At 46.3% G+C, this 20,633-nt stretch overlaps 1 protein-coding gene across 3 annotated transcripts in view; it reads right to left on the bottom strand.

Annotated features, from left to right (window-relative positions):
- The window catches only part of RPS6KC1 (ribosomal protein S6 kinase C1), a 181,110-nt gene that overhangs the window by 127,007 nt on the left and 33,470 nt on the right, over positions 1–20,633 (bottom strand). For all 3 annotated transcript variants that reach the window (XM_075925180.2, XM_075925178.2, XM_075925179.2), the window contains exons 4-6: positions 13,781–13,896; positions 10,945–11,038; positions 723–782 (exon numbers count right to left, since the gene is read on the bottom strand). In XM_075925180.2, the coding sequence (XP_075781295.1) occupies positions 723–782; positions 10,945–11,038; positions 13,781–13,896 (270 nt within the window). The remainder of the gene's footprint in view (positions 1–722; positions 783–10,944; positions 11,039–13,780; positions 13,897–20,633) is intronic.

The raw sequence follows: 20,633 nt of genomic DNA, 5'->3' as shown, positions 1-20,633 counted from the left end.
TACTAATACACTGAGAAAACAATGTCTTCCTTGTTACCCACCATGTATACTTGAGGGAAACCTCCATAACTAACTGTCACATCTCTGATATAGGTCAGAATAGCTACAGATGCTCTGGTTTTCTCCTCTACCATAACCACCATTTGGAACTCTCCATCATTAGACTTGCCATTCCTGTTCCATTTTGAATTTCAAGCCTCCCGTACAGACTCTTTACCTCATCTGGCTTTTAGATGCACATCATAAGCCTTCAGGTGTAAAACTAGCCTTGTACACCAGCACTCTCTTGGGACCTCAAGATTTTTGAATTCCTATAGAAGCAGCCCAATTTTCTCCAAGTTGTCGAAAGGCCAACTCTCAGATCAAATTCCTCATTAGGACAATGGAATGCAAGAAGGTTAAGCAACTAGTAGCCAATCTATATCTTCAGGGCCCACTCTCATTTAAGCTTCTGGAAATGACATGGCTAACTCTGCTTGTGTGGATGCATGAAGACACAAAATTAATTCAGACTGCAACTGACAAAAAAGAAAACTTCATTATTAAATTACCATTTTGATATTTGAGACTTATTTCACATAAATTTTATATATAGGTTTCTACTTTTTCTCTCTGTATATCTTCTCATGTACACAAAGGCATCAAGTTTCACCTCTCAAATATTATTTTTGGTATTTGAATCTATGCCAGATTATATAAAAAACACTATTTCTAGATCTCACCTCCACATTCTGATTGACTGGTAAGCGTCACATCATCAAGTCTACTTAAATCCTTTTGAACTAAAAAGGACAAAGGAGAAAGTTATTCCATATATTTTTATAATCACAGAATAAAAGTTAATTTAATATCAAGCAAAGGGGAGAACAGACTTATTGATGCATTCTTATCATTGATAAAAGTGTGTACAAAGCAACTGCACTCAAATCTATTTTCCAATGTATTCATTTTGGGTTGCCAAAATGGATACATCATTATAATGGTGATTTTAGTTCTTTCATTTCCTTGAGGCCTTAAAGGTTTAAAAAAAAATTAAAACAGGAAAAGCACCTATTTAGCCAGACTACATGAAGCCTCAGTACCATATTATTGCATCCAAATTCAACTGTGATGGCATTTAATCCCAAAATACAAACTATTCAGCTGTTTCACAATTCTTATAGAAATATAGGGTTTGAGGGACTTGCAAACATGCATACACTTTAAGAAAACACACAAGCTTCCAATAAGAAAAGCAATTCTCCAGAATAACATCCTGTACCAGATATCTAGAATAAGCCATAAACTTGGCACTGCCAGCTTGATCGTAAATGGGAGCTTGTTTTATCTTGACACACGTACTCCCTGAAGCAATGAATGAACAGGCCACCAGCTAAAGAAAATTCTGAGATAAACCCTGAAGGCTTCTGTCTCATACATTACTATTGCACTCAAGACACTCTACACACTGCCAAGTAATGTTTCGTGACTCAAGTGGTCCTTATAAACTAAAACAAGTTCCTATAGACTTTCTCCAGAGCACTAGGGACTGAGGAGTTTGGGGGGAAGGATGAGCAGATTTTTCTCCTGCAAAAGTGGTCTCTGGTGAGAAGAGGAGTGAGGGGAAGAGAAGGTAGGAGGTAGAGCCACTCCCACTTGCTCTTTCAGGGAAAGGCCTGGGGGAAGGCAGAGAGTGCAGAGCACTACTGTTCTTTTGCAGAAGGTAAGGAGAGAAGCTGGAACAGAGCGGCACAGGCACCACCAGAATTCTAAAAGGAGCAGAAAGAGGAATAGAGATTGCTGGGAAGCAGACAGTTTCCTGCCCTAGGGCTCAGTGAAAGAGAAGGAGGGCAGAACTCATCAGGAGGAGAAGGGGAGAGCGGTACAAGGGGACAGCAGACAACCCTACGGGAGTCTTTATTTATACAGCCCCAGCTGGGTTTTAATTGGCAGCTACTTGTGGAGCCTGGAGCTGCGGGCTCCACAATTTCAGCCCTCTTCCAGGCCAGGGTTTAACCCTTGTCAGGCCAGTGTGGGGCACCTACCCTGCCACACAGAGGAAGAGCAGTTCAGGGACATGGCCCCTGCTCTGTGCCTGACTGCCATACAGAGCTACAGACAGAAGTTACAGCTTTTTATCTCCCTCTGAGGTTCCTCTATTGAGCAGCCTCAAAGTGATTCAGCCAATGGCCGTGCACCTACTACAGGAGCCACCATGCCAAGGAGAGAGATACAAGCAGAGCAGCAGCCACTCCTATAATCTGGCTCTTCAGGGAAGGGCATTCCAGTCTTCATGGATCACTGATTTACATTCCCCCAGTCAAGCCCACTGATGGGGGGAGGAGAGTAGATAAAGGGGACAGTTGTCCCAGGTCCAGGGGCTCCCACCACCACTATTGCTACTTACTGCTCTGAGTGGCTCTCAGGGCTGGGGGGAAGAGGGGTCCTGTGCTGTGGACCTGTCTAAGGGTTGGCTGCCCCAGCCCTGTCCCTTCAACCTATGGCCCGGCCCTGCACACCTTACCCAGGGGCCTAGCAAGCCTGTCAGCCCCCCTGCACCCAGTCTGTCATACCTAGGGATGTAATAGTGTAGTTGATTCACTGATAAGCAAAAGCACATATATAGGTTAATGCTATAGACTACACACATTCCCCCACCCTTGCCAGTAAGTTTTTAGCAGGCTGGCCAACAGCCCAGATCAGTCCTGGCATGTCCCAGTCTGGGAACTACCCCCACTGTGGCTCTGCATTTAAAGTGTATTAGGAGTCAGGCAGGCAGGTAGTCTGGCTCAGTTGTGGCTCAGGCCAGGACTGGGAGTTCAGCCCCCTCCTTCCCAGACAGGAGCTGCTGCCACCCCATGCTGCTGCCTCTGTATCAGAGGCAGGAGCACAGGGCAACAGGCAACCAGTCCATGAGGGGATCTGGTTTTTAAACTGGCTCCGTTCGTGGACCAGCTCCTGCCTCCCTCCCGCCCCCCAACCCCCAACGCTGCTATCGCTGATATAGAGGCAGCAGTGCAGAGTGGCAGGGTACTCTTCAGGAGTGGGGCTGGAGCACACTGTCAGCTGGCCCCATCCCCAGGTACTACAGAATAGGGATGTTAAGGACTAGTCAACTATCCGACAATGCATCAACTATTTGATTAGTGAATTACACGATACTTAACATCCTTACTACAGAATAGCTGAGTAACCAATAGGAAGTCATGAGGTTAATCAACTATTCAATTAAATGATATTTAACATTCTAGTCCAACCAGAGGACAGGATACAGGGAGAAAAATAAGATTAGGAAGGCCTTTTACCCTCAAGCATCAGCTACTATGAAGTAAAAAATAAAGTTACACACAATTATCCAGGTCTGAGAAATCTTCGCACTCTTCATAAGATTATGGACCTGCTAGATGCAAGATTCCAAATTAGGTGAAACCTTGGCTTGTTCTGGTGTAGGTACTTCTCTATTCACATGTAGTTTGTTGCTTGGAATGGACTTTCAGATGCTGACTCAACCATATTGAACGATTTCCTCTTTTATATATTGTAATGGACTGGTCTCTTGCACCCCGCCCAAGTTCGGGGGGCAATAAAGTCCCCTCGTACCGAGGGACCACTGACCCGCCTTTTGGTATAGCGGCAGGGGCCAATCGCAAGGTGGGTCGCACGGGGGGACCAGGGAGGGGACTCGGGCCCTCCCTCTCTCCGAGTCCCAGCCCAGGGCCCTAAGGCAGGGGAAGGTCTCCCTTGCCAATGAGGGGGGGTTGAGACCCCTTAACCCTCCATTCACGGGGTCCGCGGCCCTGCCCTGGGCCTTCTCTCCCCGGTTCGGGTCAGTCAACCCCCCATCGCGGCGAGAGACTCACCGCACGCTGCCGCCTCCGAGCCTCCACAGGGGTTTTCGGCTCCTCCGGTTCTCCCCCCGACTCCTGTCCCTCCTGGCCCTTTTGAAAGGGCCGCCAGCGTCCCCTCTAGGCTCCGCCCCCGGCTGCGTTACCCGGCTCCCCGGGAGTCCCGGGGTGACATCACGGGTGACGTCATCTGAGTGCGCCGGTCTGGGCTGAGGCCCCACCGCCACAGCTGTATCCGCAGCGGGCAGAGCGGTCTCGGGCTCCCCCGCGACTCCCCCGCCGCTCCTGACAGTGCGGGGCAGCGGGATGAGACCGGCTGCCTCGTCACATATATAGATCCAGAAAATGAGGAAATCTTTACATGTAAACAAACCATACTGACACAAAAAAGTCTCTCTCCAAGATTGTCTGTTTCAGAAGAAAATACAATAGATGTTGATTTTCCTGTTCTCTGAACTTTAGAAATGCAGATGTTTTTGGTTAGGTTGCTGAGAGTCACTAGTTGTTAAAATACTTTTTGCCTCTTGAAATGAAGCCTCTCTCTTTGCCCCCAGGTTTTGAAACACCAAAGTCAAATAAATAAATCTAAGTACTAGCTCCATTCATGGTAGTATCCAAGTGCTTAAAAAAAAATCACAACCAAGATTTTGAAATCTGTTAAAATCAGCGGCCTGACTTCAGAAGGGCCGAGCATCCAAAGCAGTTTATTTGAAATCACTGAAAGCTGCAGCTGCTCAGCCCTCCTGAAAACTCAGACTTCAGGAGCCTAACGTCAAGAATCATAGAACTATAGAGCTGGAAGAGACCTCAGAAGGTCATCAAGTCCAGCCCCCTACTCTAGGCAAATCCCAACTAAATCAACCCAGCCAGGCATAGGAATGCGCAGCACATTTCATTAGGGTGTGCACCCTAAGAATTTTTAAAAAGTGTATTTTGACCCCTATTAGCCACACCCCTGACCCTGTTAGCCACGCCCCTGACCACCATTGGCCACACCTCTGGAGGTAACACTCTCTGGGCAAGATGGACACATGACCAAAAGGTGTCATGTGACCCCTCCCAAGGACTTTTCCCACTATCCTCCTACCAAGAGGGATTAATATGCCCCCCCCCCAAAAAAAACTCCCCTCATGCAACTATCCTGCAGTTGCATTACCCCAATGTGTGTGACATTAACTTGGGGGCGGAGAAGCTGGGGGAAGTGTTCCCTCTAAGAGTTTCCTCCCATGGGTAGAATGAATTTTGTGTTGTGCACCAGTACTGAGTTCATGGGGCTTGTTTGGATGTGTCACTGTGGCACCCAAGTTCTTAATAAATATCTCATAAACCTCTACCTTTTCCCTCTGTTGCCATGTCTCCTCCCCTTGCTCCATCAGCTCCCCTGGTGCCTGCTGCCCCGCAACTCCTCACCCTCCTCTGCTGTCCTGATTCCTGCCCTTCTCACTGCCCTCAGCCTTCCTGAAACCTGTCTTCTCTCTCCCCCCCACCCATGCCCACTTCTCCAGTTGCCCCACTCTGATCATGTGAGCTATCCCTCCTCATTCCCTCTCCTAACACCTCCCTCTACACATCTGCCCTGCCTCTCTCCTCTGGTGCTGGTCCCTCCCCTGCCCTTCTGCTTCACCCCCAGAATCCTCTGGCACCTGCACCTTCCTTTACCCCTGCACCCTCCTGGTGCCCCCTTTTTCCCTGATGCCCACCTACTCACCACGCTCTGCCCCCATTCCCCTCATGCCCCTGTGCCCTCACACATGCCTTGCTCCATCCCTGCCTTCCTCATGCCCACCCCTTCTTTCAAGCCTTCTCCCAGCACCTTCCCCTCCCCCCTCTAGACCCTAATGCCCATACCCTCTCCTCTCCCAGCATCACCCTGTCCCCCCCCTCCCACTGACACCTCCCCTCCTTCCCTTTTCCTCATTGTCTCCACTTGGCCCCCCTGGCATTTGTCTCTCCTCCATCCTGTCCCTTGGTGCCTCCCCCTTTCTTCTCCGGACCTGCCTCCCTCCCCTCAGCACAAGCCCCTTCTTCTCCCACCCCTTCCTCTTATTTTTCCCCCTTCCCCTCCCGTCCCCTCTCCTTCCCTTCCCTTCCTTACCTTTGGCTTCTGCCTTCCAATTCGCGGGGCTGGAGTCAGAGCTGGCCCAAGCTACAGGTGGGCCAGGCCCTAGCCGGGGCGCCCCACAGTGCTGCTGGGCCGGGCGGGGGCATCCCCAGGGTGCAGCACAGTGCTGCCGGACTGGGGGGGGGGCGCCTCAGGGAGGCCATGTGGTGCTGCTGGGCCGGGCAGGGCACCCCTGGGGGCATACGGAGCGGTGCTGCAGGTCCAGGAGCGCAAAAATGGCTCCAGCCAGCCGGTGTTTGTAGTCGAGCCTCAGCTGCTTGTGGAGCTGGGCCGCACGGTTTGAAAGTCTCGGGCCATGACCTCACGCCACGGCCGGGCCTCTCCCCTCTCACCTGTTGCCCAGCGTTTCAGCACGCCACATGCCCCACAGTGCCCCGTAGATGGCCGTGGGGAATTTAAAATGAGAGTTTGCCGCACCCCGTCACAACTCCCTCTCCTCTTCCAGCAGCCACTAGTGGGCCAGAGACATTAGGGTGTGTCTAGGCACACCCAGCACACCCTGTGCGTACGCCTATGCAGCCAGGGCTTTGTCAAGCCGAGACTTAAACACCTCTAGGGATGGAGACTCCACTACTTCCCTAGGTAACCCATTCCAGTGCTTCACCACCCTCCTAGTGAAATAGTTTTTCCTAATATCCAATCTAGACCTCTCCCACCACAACTTGAGACCATTGCTCCTTGTTCTACCATCTGTCACTACTGAGAACAGCCTTTCTCCATCCTCTTTGGAACCTCCCTTCTGGAAGTTGAAGGCTGCTATCAAATCCCCCCTCACTCTTCGCTTCTGCAGACTAAACAGACCCAGCTCCCTCAGCCTCTCCTCATAGGTCATATGCTCCAGCCCACTAATCATTTTGGTTGCCTGTCGCAGGACCCTCTCCAATGCGTCCGCATCCTTTTTGTAGTAGGGGGCCCAGAACTGGACACAATACTCCAGATGTGGTCTCACCAGAGCCGAATAAAGGGGAATAATCACATCTCTGGATCTGCTGGCAATGCTCCTCTTAATCCAACCTAATATGCCATTAGCCTTCTTGGCTACAAGGGCACACTGTTGACTCATATCCAGCTTCTCATCCACTGTAACCCCCAGGTCCTTTTCTGCAGAACTACTACTTAGCTGGTTGGTCCCCAGCCTGTAACAATGCTTGGGATTCTTCCGTCCCAAGTGCAGGACTCTGCATTTGTCCTTGTTGAACCTCATCAGATTTCTTTTGGCCCAATCCCCCAATTTGTCTAAGTCATTCTGGACCCTATCCCTTCCCTCAAGTGTATCTGCCCTCATGCTGAGGGACAATGAATCCATCCCCTCATCCAGGTCCTTAATAAAGATATTGAACAAAACCGGTCCTTAGAACTGAACCTTGGGGCACTCCACTAGAAACCGAACGCCTCCTGACTTTTCGTAAGATTCCTTTTTGTGCTTAAGTTCACCAAGGATTTCCCCTTTAAGCCAATCCGGTCTCCTACCGTGTTTGCCTCTCTTGCTACGCATCGGGATGGTTTCTTTCTGTGCCTTCAATAAGGCTTCTTTAAAATACTGCCAGCTGTCCTGGACTCCTTTCCCCTTCATGTTAGCATCCCAGGGGATTCTGCCCATCAGGTCTCTGAGGGAGTCAAAATCTGCTTTTCTGAAGTCCAAAGTGTGTATTTTACTACTCTCTTTTCTTCGTTTGGTCAGGATCCTGAAATCTACACCCCTTTCTAAAAATATTTGGCATCACACAGTTAAAAAGGCCACTGTGAACCAGTTCACTGATCTTGTAGGGGTCACTGACAATTCCATGCAGAAAACTCAAGTTTTCCAAAGGCAGGCTTGCAGGACTATTAGAGTCAGCATTTATAGCCCCTGGGAACCAGAGAGTCAAGAGTGAGAGAATACTACAGAGCCTTCAAAAGTAAACCCTTTCAGCAGTCCCCTTTCAAAAGAGGGAGTTGTTACCCACCAGCTCTGTGATTCTTGGGGAACCAGAACATGGTCGCCTGTCAGCCTTGTGCTCTTGGGGAGTCAGGGAGTGACATTCATGGAAAACCATCCCCCTCCCTCAGGCCTCTGCTAGAATCAAAGACAAAGCAAAGCAAAGAAAAAGCCGGGGAAGACACACCTAGCTGCTTCAGACAAGGGTGATACAATTAAGGAAACACCCCAACCTCATTTACATTAAAGATGGAACAGAGGGACATCTCATTAGCATACAGAATGGAGAGCAGCTCTTCCAAGGCAGGAACCGCACTGAACTATGGGACACCGAAAGCAGAGAAGCACTGCCTGATGGGAAATCCCTGCTCCAGATGCTAATGAACCTAGGCCTGCTCACACCCAGATTAGTCATTATCAGACCAATTCTAGTAACGATCCTATTGACATCCAAAATACTGAAACTGCCAAGTTGCATTGTGAGCTCGTTCAAGGAACATCACCCATAACCAGGGGTGATCAATCTCTATTGTCTCTCCTCTTTCTCTTTGAACTATCCCTATAAAAACTCCTATCCTTGCCCCAAGAAAACTGTTCTGATACCTGGACTTAAACTGCATCAGTTCCATTGAGACTTCTTCATCTCCTGTCTGATCGTGCTGGGGGCTCTGTCCTGCTTTTCTCCTGCCCTCTGGACCCCCGGCTACCATCATCATCTGGGAACCCCGATCAGTGCAAGCTCCGTGGAGTGGTGAGGTCTCTCTCTCTCTCTCTCTCTTTCTCTCTCTCTCAACTATCTCTCTAAGCATAGCCTCCTGACCCTGCCCTGTGTAAACTGTTATATGGTTACCTAACATTTGTAATCAGCTTCAATTTAGATTTAATATTGTAATTGTTAGATTTAATATTGTAACTGTTTGATATCTATTCACTACTCAGAAATAAATCACTTTCATTATTAAACTGGTTGCTTTTCTCTCTTTCTTTCTCTTTTGCTCACTCTTCCTTAAGGGGTGTTGTTTTGGCTTCCCCATTCGCTCTGCAGCAACGCTTCTTGTACCCAAGCAAAAGATCCCTGTAGTGCCCAAAATCCTGTGGGGTTTGCTCATCGTGTGGTTTACCTGTGAATGACTGTGGTGTGAAAGTGGGGATAGGGGGTGCTGAACCTGGGGGCTTATGAGGATGGCAGCTTAAAGTGCTGTTTAATCCAGCCCACGGAGTCCAAAGGCACATGAGGGTGCAGTGTGGCATTGCTGTGAAACCCAGCCAGCTGAGTCCAGGGACATATGAGGGGGTCAGCTTGTGAGTGCTGAGTACCCAGTCCTCTCAGACGTGCTCTGATTAGTGGGTGTGAGTGTCTGTGTGTGTTGCTAAGGTGGGAAGAACCCCATCCTGAGGAACCTAGTTCCTGCAGGAGAGCTCCAGTGGGAGGGGGAATTGGCAGCAGGGAGAATTCAGCTCCATATGAGAGCCCAAGTAAGCACCAACAGCACACTGATAGAACTGTTAACCTTCCCCCAGTCCCATAAGGGTAACCCTGATAAATGAGCATACCCCAGAGTATTGGGCAAATCTGGTAACAGAGTCCTAATATGGTTTAAAAGTCCAACAGTCATCCCAAGGCCCGGGAGGAGAGGGCGGAGTAGGACTTGGGAGCACCTACATTTAGCAACATGAAACATGCCTGGAACAGGAATACAGTTTAGTACTAGTACTGCCATCTAGAGGATTTGAATATAGTTATTTCTCATTTTCGCACTGTTTTAAATTCATTGTTCTATCCCAGTAATCTAATTAAATTTAGAAAGAGCATCAATCTGAAAGCCACATGTATGCCTAACAATGTATGTCCTGTAGTTTCAACAACTGGAAATTATATCAGATGAAATATACAGACTTTTTTAAGCTTGTTCACTTTGTGGATTCAACAGAACTGAGTGTTTTGCCTACATAATCAGTGTGTTTCTCACTTTCTAAATTTGTAAATTTCACCTCTGTAAATTTCACAGGGAGAAATATAGTCCAGGGGACAGGGCCCTAGCCTACCACTTGGGAAACATGGGCTCAATTTCCTGCTCTGCCACAGATTTCTTATGTGGCCCTTGGGCAGGTCAGTCTTTTTCTCTCTCTCAGTTCCCCACCTGTACCCACAGGAATCGTACTAGCACTTCTCTACTCCACTAGCTGGAAAGCTAGTCAGTCTCAAGGTTGTGAGTCACTCAGCTACAATGATGGAAGCCATATAAATACCTAAAATATATAATCAAGTAGCAGAGAGATCCTTATAAACAAGGAACTCACTGTGTGAAGGTTGCACATCAGAATCTGAGTTGTAGAAAAAATAAATCTGATTTAAAAAAAAAATCAAACAGTGCCCTTTTAAACGGTAACCCCTATTACACTGAAAAGTAAAACAGCTCAAGAGTTTGTTTCCTTTTCTGGATAAGCAAAACAGTCATAATTATATAGTCATCTGTAAATTTTAAAAAACCCAACACCTTATATCAACACACATAGGCTGTGTCTACACTGGCGCGATCTCGCGCAAAAGCGGCCGCTCTTGCACAAAAACTTGCTGCCTGTCTACACTGCCCACATGTTCTTGTGCTAGTAAACTGACGTTCTAATGTATAAAATCAGGGCTTCTTGTGCCAGAACTCTGACGCTCCCGCTCAGGAAGAAGCCCTTTTGCGCAAGAGCTCTTCCAGAAGAGGCCAGTGTAGACAGGCAACATGATTTTCTTGCACACGAAAGCCCTATGGTTAAAATGGCCATCAGAGCTTTCTTGCGCAAGAGAGCGTCTATACTGGCATGGATGCTCTTGCACAAAAGCACGGCTCTTGCGCAAAAGCACATGCCAGTGTAGACACTCTCTTCTGGAAGAGTTTTTGCACAAGAACTCTTCCGCAAAAGAGCTCTTGTGCAAGAAGCTGCCAGTGTAGACGTAGCCATATAGTAATCGTGAGATCTAAATATTAAGGACAGCCATACAACCTGTAACCTGCTAGCACTGATAGGGTCTTTTTTAATTGCTTACAAAAACCACAGAGGTCAGATAATAATCACAAAAGAAACTCAACCTTCAGAACTGCAGTCGGATAAGCTGTCAATCAAGGAATCAGATAAAGGCTCAACAGGACCAATCAATTCAGACCCATCATGCACCTCACCACCCTGAAAGAAAGGAGGAAAAGAATATGCATTTAACTGCTATGTGCCAGATATATAGTCTCCTTATCATACAACAGCAAAGAAGGTGGACATGGTAAATATGGTTTGAGAGATCTAGTCAACTCCCAATTCATTTAATTTTAAATCAACTAGAGTCACTGAACTGGACTAGCTGAATAAGAGGGAAAAAATACTCACCTGGCATCTGCTATGGAGACTACTTCTGTCAAAAGCTGGTTCTGCAATTTAACAAACTCTGGTTCAAGATCTTTAGCCAGTGAATTCCAAATTCAGTGGTTTGACTTCTTAAAAATGTGGCAGAAAAAGTGTATAGTGGAACCTTAGAATTACAAAGATCTTGGGAAGGACAGTTTTTTGTAATGCTGAACAAGACATTATGGTTGTCCTTTCAAAAGTTTAGAGCTGAACCTTGACTCAATACAGCTTTGAAACTTTCTCTATTTTTTTAGTAGTTTACGTTTGGCACTGTACTATATTTGCTTTTTTTTTTTTTTTTTTTTTGGAGGGGAGGGGGAAGACAGACATTTTTGCTGTCTGATGACCAGGGTTTGACAAACGGCGGCGAAACCTACTCGCCAGCCCCGTACTGTGCATGCGCAAGACCCACATTGCACATGCGTGCGCCGCTGGTGAACGGGATGACGAGCGAGTAGATTCAGTGATTTGTCGAGCCCTGCTGATGACAAAATTCTGGTTCATCACTCTGAGGTTCTACTGCACTGGTTTACTATTATTTTTGTATTTAATTTATATATTAGTTTAATATAATAAATGTATGCCTTAGCACAGGTTTATTTTAAAAAACAAATCACCAAATTTTAAATTTTTAAAATCCAATTTACAATAAAAAGTCCAATTTTTAAATATATGTATCAGAACCAGTATAGCTTCTCACATAGACAAGCCCATAAAGAATGATCTAAGCTACATTTTCAAAATGCTAGAAACCAAGTCTGGCATGTGGTTAGCAATTTAAAATGAAACAAACTCTATTTGTAGAGGTTTAAAGCACAGATAGTGTGGTCAGGTGTCCAGTTTTCAACTAGAAAGTCTGGTCAAAAACAGGGATCTGATGGTGTCCAGTCAGATCTACTGACTAGGCACCCAAAATCTGGTTACTGCACTCAGGGGAGGCAAGAAAGCACCAAGTCATCACCTACACACCAACCTATACTCAGCCAAGGCCACTACCTATCTGCATCAGGCAGCACCAGCTCCCAGGCTCAACTCTGCAGGCAAGCTCTTCCAGAGCCAAATGGGGGAGGAAAAAGCATCAAGTGATGAAGGGAGGGGGAAAAGGGACAGGGCAGGGAAAGAGCTTGGGGGGGAATGGTGGGAAAGGGGAGGTTCCAGGACCCCCACTGCAGTGTCCAGTTTTTAAATATTACAAAGTTGGCAGCTCTCGGTACAGATGCTTTTTCTAATTTAAAGATGGACACTCAAGTACTTTAGCTCATAAATATATTTAAGCAAGGGAGAAGATTTCATTGCAGGTTTTTTTTTTTTATAAACAGCATAAAACCTAAATCAAAATAGATTTTCAAAAAAGTACCCAAGCAGAAATGCAGTCATCAATACAGGAAAATGAAATAGTCCAGCCTATTAGCAGTGTCAGTGCCAAAGCTGAATGGGAATTAAAATAAGTATTTTAAAATTCACTTGTTCATAAAAGTAAAAATACACACCTCTATTAAATATTATTTTTATCTTTATATTACTATAAACACATAGGCCCTGAATTTCAGACATCTATGCAATCACATTGATTTCAACTGTATTATGTATGTAAAAGTATATCATGTATGTGTGTTTGCAGGATTGGGGACTAATAATGAAATGTTGTAGGAAGCGGTTAAATTTGTCCTCTACAAATCAAACACTTGTCAATGTTGCTCTGCATATGGCACTATCAATATGGAAAGATATGCTGATATTTTAATACAAAAAAAATCCAACCAAGTGAGTTACTGTTCTAAACCACATCCTGAAGTTTGATTACCATGAACAGTTATGCACTAGAAAAGCTATAATAGTCTGCAAACTCCTTCCTATATACAATATTCATTTTGTTACAGAACAAAATATTCATTTTGTTACAATCCCTAATGACAGTTTATACTGAAAAAGTTTAACTAATTTTCCCTTGGTTCAAAATATATCAACAGTTGCTTAAAACTGTAGAAATAATTATAGAATCATAGAATACTAGAACTGGAAGAGTCCTTGAGAGGTCATCAAGTCCAGTCCCCTACTCTCACAGCAGGACCAAGCACTGTCTGGATCATCCCTGATAGATGTCTGTCTAACCTGCTCTTTAAAATTTCCAGTGATGGAAATTCCACAACCTCCCTAGGCAATTAATTCTAGTGCTTATGATTCTTTATTATCATCCTTCAGAGCATCCTGGCTCAAAACAGCATTAGTATTGCTCTCCAGATTTCCAGTATGTTTAATAAGTTAATGAAAAAAATCAAAACCCTTTCCCTAAGCACTCTGCAGAATATTTGATACTTAATGAGCAAGAATCCTGTACCTACTCCTCAAGGACCCCACTTCCAATTCCAAGCCAAGTCAATGGAAAGACCCTCACTCACCTCAAAGAGGACATCTGATTGGGCCTAAAGTTACTTCACAATTTATGAAGTAAAGAAGCAGCAGCATTAAAACTTTATTTGTATCACAGATACAAGGCACATCTGAATTGTCACAGATAGATTAACAAACCTTAAAAAAGTCTTCAAACTGCTTGCTCTTATATAAAGCAGGGATATTGGCAGAAAACTGCAGCAGATCTTCAGCGCATTGTCTTCTTTCTTTAACCACAGATTCATCAAACCGCCCTAGGATAGAAACACAAATTGACATTTTGTAAGGACTAACTGAATATTTACTTTACAAGAAATCCTCAGAAGAGAATGCCCTGCATCTGTGAAAGTCATTCAAATGCTTCAGGAATCTGTGGCAGTCTTCACATTTAGGAGTCTCAACTGTCCCTAGAGTCTTGTCTTCTGCAATCCACTTAAATGATGAAAGCTGGCAGCTATGACAGGAATCCTTGGCTCTCTCATTCTAAGAATATGTGAGGCAACACTCTTGATTATCCAAGAGACACTAATGTGTGTCCACTAATATCTAAAAGTAACTGATGCATTCTCTTATTTGACAACAGTCTTGTAATTATGTCAGTCTTAATTATGGCCCCAATCCTGGAAGGAGCTGAGCACTCGTCGCTCACTCTCCAAAACAGTGTACAGCAGGAGGGGCAGAGGAAGTAGGGATGTGAATGGATAACCACTTCCCCTTCACAACCCCTTCCCGTGACCCCCCTTAATGGGTTAACCATTATTGGTGAGCAGCTCCCACCTATACGTTACCATGGGAGGAGGGCTGCTCCAGCCCTACAGGGCTGCTGGCACCCAGCCCACGCCAGCTGTGAGTCGGCAGCCTTGTGCGGGGCCAGAAGTGGCAGTTGGGAGTGGAGGCAGGGGTTGCCGCGTCTAGCCCTGAGCAAGGCTGTCAACTCCTAGTCCCTGTGGGCTGGGAGCCAACAGCCCAGCGTGGGGTCGGAAGTAGCCTAGCTGAAGTAGCCCCTGCCCATGTTGTGGGGGCCACTTCAACCTGCCCACCCCCTTTAGTCGGTTAACCGGTTAAACTTAATGTTTAAGCCGTTAACTAACACAACGGGATTTTACATCCCTAAGAGGAAGTGCTACTAAATGCAGATGATCAAGAGATAACATTATGGAGTTGTATTTCCTCAGAGATTATTTATTGCAGCTATAAGCAGTGTCAGCCTAATTACAGCCAGGCTCCTATTCCTTCCCTTGTGGATACAAGAGATTTGCAGAGCTGAGAGGCAACACAGCCTTCAAAATTCACACTCCTTCCCTTACTACTTCCCCATGCTGTGCCTCAAACCTCTCACACCAAGAGAGATTTTTAAGGAAGAATCCCAGTTTCACCTTTTAGAGTTCCACCACCATTGCCTCTTCCTGATGGTTGAGGGGAAATGGAATTAATAATCTGGACTATTGACTATCTGTACATATTATGCAATTTAACCCGATCTCCTGACTTTCATATCAATTATGTCACAGCTACTTTATCATTCAAAATATATTGTTCCAAGTTTAATAGATGTAGGGGAATAGACTGAAGAGAACAAAAAACAGCAATAGTGAGTACTCCTACAAAGAAGAACAAGAGACTAGAAAACATTTTAAAGAAAAAGCATCTCCACAGCAGCATGGCAGAAAATAAGGCCACCTGACAACACTGAAGAAGATGACTATAGAAAACCACGGGGGGGGGGGGGGGGGGGAAGCAAACCTCTTTTACATTAGGGAAATGCAAAAATTATCCAAATAGAAAGTGTCAAAAGTATGATTTTTTCAGCAATCCTTCAAGAACCATTTCCACACAGGTCAGGGATGGGCAATAAAAAGGAAGCAGCCCACCAGGGTTAGTCCCTGGCAGGCCACCACCTCTACATTTATCTGTGCATTTGCAGATATCGGACAACTGCAGCTCTCATTTACCACGAACCCCAGTTCGCAGCCAATGTAAGCAGTAGGAAGTAGCGCAGACCAGGACACTACTTCCTGCCACTTGCATTGACCGCAAGCGATGGTTCATGGTCAACGAGAGCTGCAACAGTCCGATACCTGAAAAAGCACAAGTAAACATAGTGGTGGAGGCTAGCCAGCAACCAGGGCCGGCCTTAAGCTGATTCGGCAGGCCCCGCGCCTAAGGGGGCCCCACACCCCTGAACCCGGAAGTGCTGGCTGCCGGCGAGTTACAGAGCCAGGAGCCCTGCTCCACCAATATGTGGAGCTGGGTCTCTCCCCCAGCTCTGCTGAAGCGGGCCTCAGACTCCCCCTGCCGGCCCCCCCGCGCATCCTCCCACCCTGCCCCCAGAGCGTCCCCCTCAGCCCCAGACCGTCCCTGCCGTGTGTGGCTCAGCGCGGCTCCCCCTCGCCGGCGCAGCGTTGCAGGTGGGCGGGGAGGACGCCCAGGCGTGACATGACGTCACGGCCCAGGATTTTAAAACTCTTTGGAGGAACGTTGCAGGGCTGCCTCCGGGTTCGGCCTCCGGAGCCGGAGCGCAGACTCCGGCCCCGCAACATGGAATGCAGAAGTTAGGGAAGGGGCGGGGGCAGCGGGCCAAGGAGAGCAGAAGGGAAAGGAATGGGCTGAGAGGAAGGGGGAGGTGAAGGTGCTTGGGGGAAGGTGCTTGGGGGGAGGGGGAAAAAAGGGGGAAGGCATCAAGAGACAGGGTGGAGGAAAGACAAATGGCAGGGAGCCAAGTACAGACAACGAGGGAAAGAGCAGGAGGGGAGTTGTCAGTGGGAGGGGGGACAGGGTGATGCTGGGAAAGGAGAGGGGAAGGGCATTGGCGGCTGGAGGGGGAGGTGCTGGGAGAAGGCTTGAAAGAAGAGGTGGGCACGAGAAAGGTGGGGATGGAGCAAGTAATGTGAGGGCACAGAGGGGCAGGAGGGGAACGGGGCAGAGAGTGGTGAGGGGGTGGGCATCAGGGAAAAAGAGGGCAAAGGGGGCAGGGGCAGTAAAAGAAGGGGGAAGCACCAGGAGAGTGCAGGGCTAAGGGAAGGTGAAGGTGCCAGGGGATTCTGGGGTGAAGCAGAAGGGAAGACACCTGCAGGGGAGGGACCAGCACCAGAGGAGAGAGGCAGGGCAGGTGTGTAGAGGGAGGTGTTAGAAGAGGCGTAGCTCACATGATCAGAGTGGGGCTACTGGAGAAGTGGGCACAGGGGGAAAAGAAGGGCTGGTGGAGGGGGGCAGGTCGCAGGAGGGCTGAGGGCAGTGAGAAGGGCAGGAGTCAGGACAGCAGAGGAGGGTGAGGAGTTGGGGGGCAGCAGGCATAAGGGAAGATGATGGAGCAAGGAGAGGAGACATGGCAGCAGAGAGAAAAGGTAAAGGTTTATAAAATATTTATTAATAACTTGGTATGCTGCCCATTGCCAGTTTGTTTGCACCCCGTGGTGCAGTTTGGGTTTATGTGGGGATCAACACGTGGCCGGCGAGTGGGAGCCAAAACAAAAAAGTAGTCAGTGTAATGATCTTCTGTTGATATGTGTTTTAGTAGTTAAATTCTTAGACTGTCATTGCTCATGAAACGTGCTGTCACATGGATAGAAATCGGGTAAATGTTGCATTTTATTAATATCAGCAGAACTGACTTAAATGGGGCCTGTGTGTTGTGTAGTCTTGCCTTAATCTTTGTATTCATGCCTGTCAGTGTGAGAGAAGCTATTTGTATATATTTGCTTGCATATGCAACCACACTTAAGTTGAGGCCATCAGCATGTTCTGTAAATATCAGTGTGGCCCCTGGGGCTTCCAAAGTTGAGTTGCCCTAACTCATCCCTGACAGGTGTCTGTCTAACCTGGTTTAAATATCTCCAGTGATGGAGATTCCACAATCTCACTAGGCAATTTATTCCAGTGTTAACCACCCTGACAGGCAGGAAGTTTTTCCTAATGTCCAACCTAAACCTCCCTTGCCTCAATTTAAGCCCACTGCTTCTCATCCTAACCTCAGAGGCCAAGCAGAACAATTTTTCTTCCTCTTCCTTATGATACTCTTTTAGATACTTGAAAGCTGCTCTCATGTCCCTTTTCGGTCTTCTCTTTTCCAAGGTAAACAAGGCCAATTCCTTCAGCCTTGCCTCATATTTCATGTTCTCTAGACCTTTCATCATTTGTGTTGATCTTCTCTGGACTTTCTCCAGATTCTCCACGTTTCCTGAAATGTGGCGCCCAGAACTGGACATGACACTCCAGCTGGGGCCTAATGTAGATGGCTCATTCCCTGCCTAGGGGATGTGAGACTGGGCGGGTTAATTTCCAATCCTCCTGTTTATTCTTTTCCTAAGCCAGGAGGGCACGGTAGTTCTGATGGGGGTTCTGCAGGTAGGCAGCCCGCACTGCCCCCTGCTTGAAACCTTGTGCAGGTGTTAAACAGCTGTCCAGCCCACCCTAGAGGTGACTGCATTTCAGCATGCCTGAAGCACCAGCAATGGACAGGAGAATGGCTCCAGGCATGGTTTGTCCATGACTACTTCACTCCCGTTGATGGGCCTCAGCCTCTTTCCTTCCACTCCTCCCGCTTTGCAATGGGGCTGTAGACTCTGGGGGGAGAGGGGTGGAGGCAGAGAGGTGTCTCCCTGCAGCAGATGTAGACATGCCTCTGTATTAATCATTCTCTCATTGAGGTTTTTAGCTTTGTAGTGAGTCCTTTTATATGGAAACTTTGTATTATGTCTTGGCAAAATAGTCCCTAGGAAAAAAGTGAGGCAGAGACTGTCCCTGTGGGGTGAATGAGGTGGGAATGGATAAGGTGGAAGGTGAGCACCTCTGGGCAGTTGCAAAGGTTGGAGAGGGAATGGAAGCCAGATCCAAGATCAATGAGCCCTGGGAAGTGGGCCGATGGAAAGGAGACTGGACCTGTGGATGCCTTGGGGGTCAGCAGCAAGGGCCTGCTTTGGGAAGCCCCCTCTTTGGAGGTGAATGTGGCAGCATTGAGACACCATCCAAAAGCAGGCACCACAGACACTAACTGCAGATTCATGGGACGGCTCTCACAGATCTTGCACATGCATAAGATGATAGATCTGCAGGAGGGGGGGCAGTGGCGTATTGAGGGGGCCGGAGGGGTCAGTTGCCCCTGGGAGAAAAATAATATAAAATGTAGTTAAAAATAGATGTCACACGTTTTTAAAAGGAATACCCTATCTCCTGCCTTTTGTCTATTTTGGTCTCTTTAGGCCCCGGGTTAAAATTTTCAAAAGCACTTGAGTGACTAAAGTCATTTTTGAAAATTGGACTTGGAAATCTAAGCCCAGATTTTCAAAGGTAATTAAGCTCCTAAAGCTTGGATCTTCAAAGATATCTATCTGATCTTTCCACACCTTTGAAAATCTGGTCATAAGTGTCCTAGTCAGTTCTGAACGTGAGATGTAGGAGCCCAGTCCTAATTCCTAAAGTTTTTTTTTTAATTTGAACATTTATCTACACTAATTACCCTCCTTTCTCTTTCACTATCCAATAAATGCATGGATCAAAATTATAGGTGCTTTCTGAATATGCTGACTTGAGAGTGGAAAGATTTCATATTGTCATGTGTGATTCCTGGTAACCCATCTCAAATATGAAAAACTAGGTTGATACCTGTTCATATCAGGAGCTGTTGAATTCAGTTCACCATTTGCAGTATCTCATTAGGATGTTTAGTGGAGAAGATATTGGGTTTTTTTTTATTTATACTGCGGGCAAAGCATGGGCTCACAAGAATTCCTCCATTGTCTTACCATGAGTATCAAAACATTTGGTGTTTTTCTAAAGGCCTGGAGTCTATTGATTATGTAGGAATCTCAACTTTCATTTAAAAAAGTTCTCTATACTTCTGGGCCTTACAGCTAAGGAGGAAAGCTTTAAAACATGAGCCCTAAAATACTCAAGAAACAAAAGGCCAATAAAAACCCAACATGTTTTATTTTTAAAAAAATCTTATGATTTGTAGACCATTCTCATAACTTTGTGTAGGTGTTCCTTGTGATTTTGGGGTTGGCAATACTGCTCTTTGATTGGTGAATTTAGAGAGGTCTCTCCCTTCAGTTTCCCTTTCCACCCTCCTTTTTTGTCACAGGTCATCAGAGAATCATAGAGACAATGGAGAGTAGGGTGAGTCCATGACTATGGTTAATGACTGGTCAGGGTGACTAACTATTATCAGCCAATGGTCTGAATGAGCCATCTACTGCCATCTGTTAATCAACTGTAGGAAAAGGCTTCAGGAGCAGACCTTATTTATATAGACAACTTACTTTGCCACAGAGATCAGTAGACACACTTGCTGTGTCAAGGTGATCAATTTTGGCTCTTTTGGGTTGAAATTCACTTAAGACTTGGAGCTGGGAGAATGAAATGTTGTTATCCATACTGTATGGTTAAAAGGTTTAAGACCTGAACCTAATATAACCTGGCTTAGGGTCTACCATAACTTGAACACTAAGCGAAGGGTAGTGAGTCACATCTAACAAAGTCACAGAAGATGGAAACAGGTTTTATTTCTGGTGGTGTAGAGTCTATTTGGGAGTCTTCAATTATATCTGATACTTTACATCCAGTGTTTAAAGGCAGAGCTGACTAGAATCAATTGAGAGTCCTTGTCTTGTCTCAGTAATTGATTGAGCAAAAATCATTGATAAAATCTTGTGTAGACTGACCTTGGACTCAACGTGCAGGCAATATGTGTTGAAGGGCAGTGCAAAGGAGGCAATGGTGGGGAGGTACCATATTACCTAGTGAAATCATTGGTGCTGAAATCACTAAGGACTGGAATTTGACCACAGAACTGACACTTTCTTAAAGACTCCATTTTTGCAATTTAAAAAGTAAATCAATGTAACAGAAAACTGCAACACTCTCTGGTAACTTTTTAAAAATCAAACTTTAATTGAAAGAATTGGATAGTTTGCAATTGAAAATATTTGACCTACACTTAAGGCAACTGATTTAATTTTGTGTAAAATTTTGCATAATAAAGGATGGCTTTTTT

This window comes from Pelodiscus sinensis, chromosome 3 (assembly GCF_052426305.1).
Source record: "Pelodiscus sinensis isolate ZL-2025 chromosome 3, ASM5242630v1, whole genome shotgun sequence".
Lineage (NCBI taxonomy): Eukaryota > Metazoa > Chordata > Testudines > Trionychidae > Pelodiscus > Pelodiscus sinensis.
This window is presented reverse-complemented; position numbering and strand designations above follow the sequence as displayed.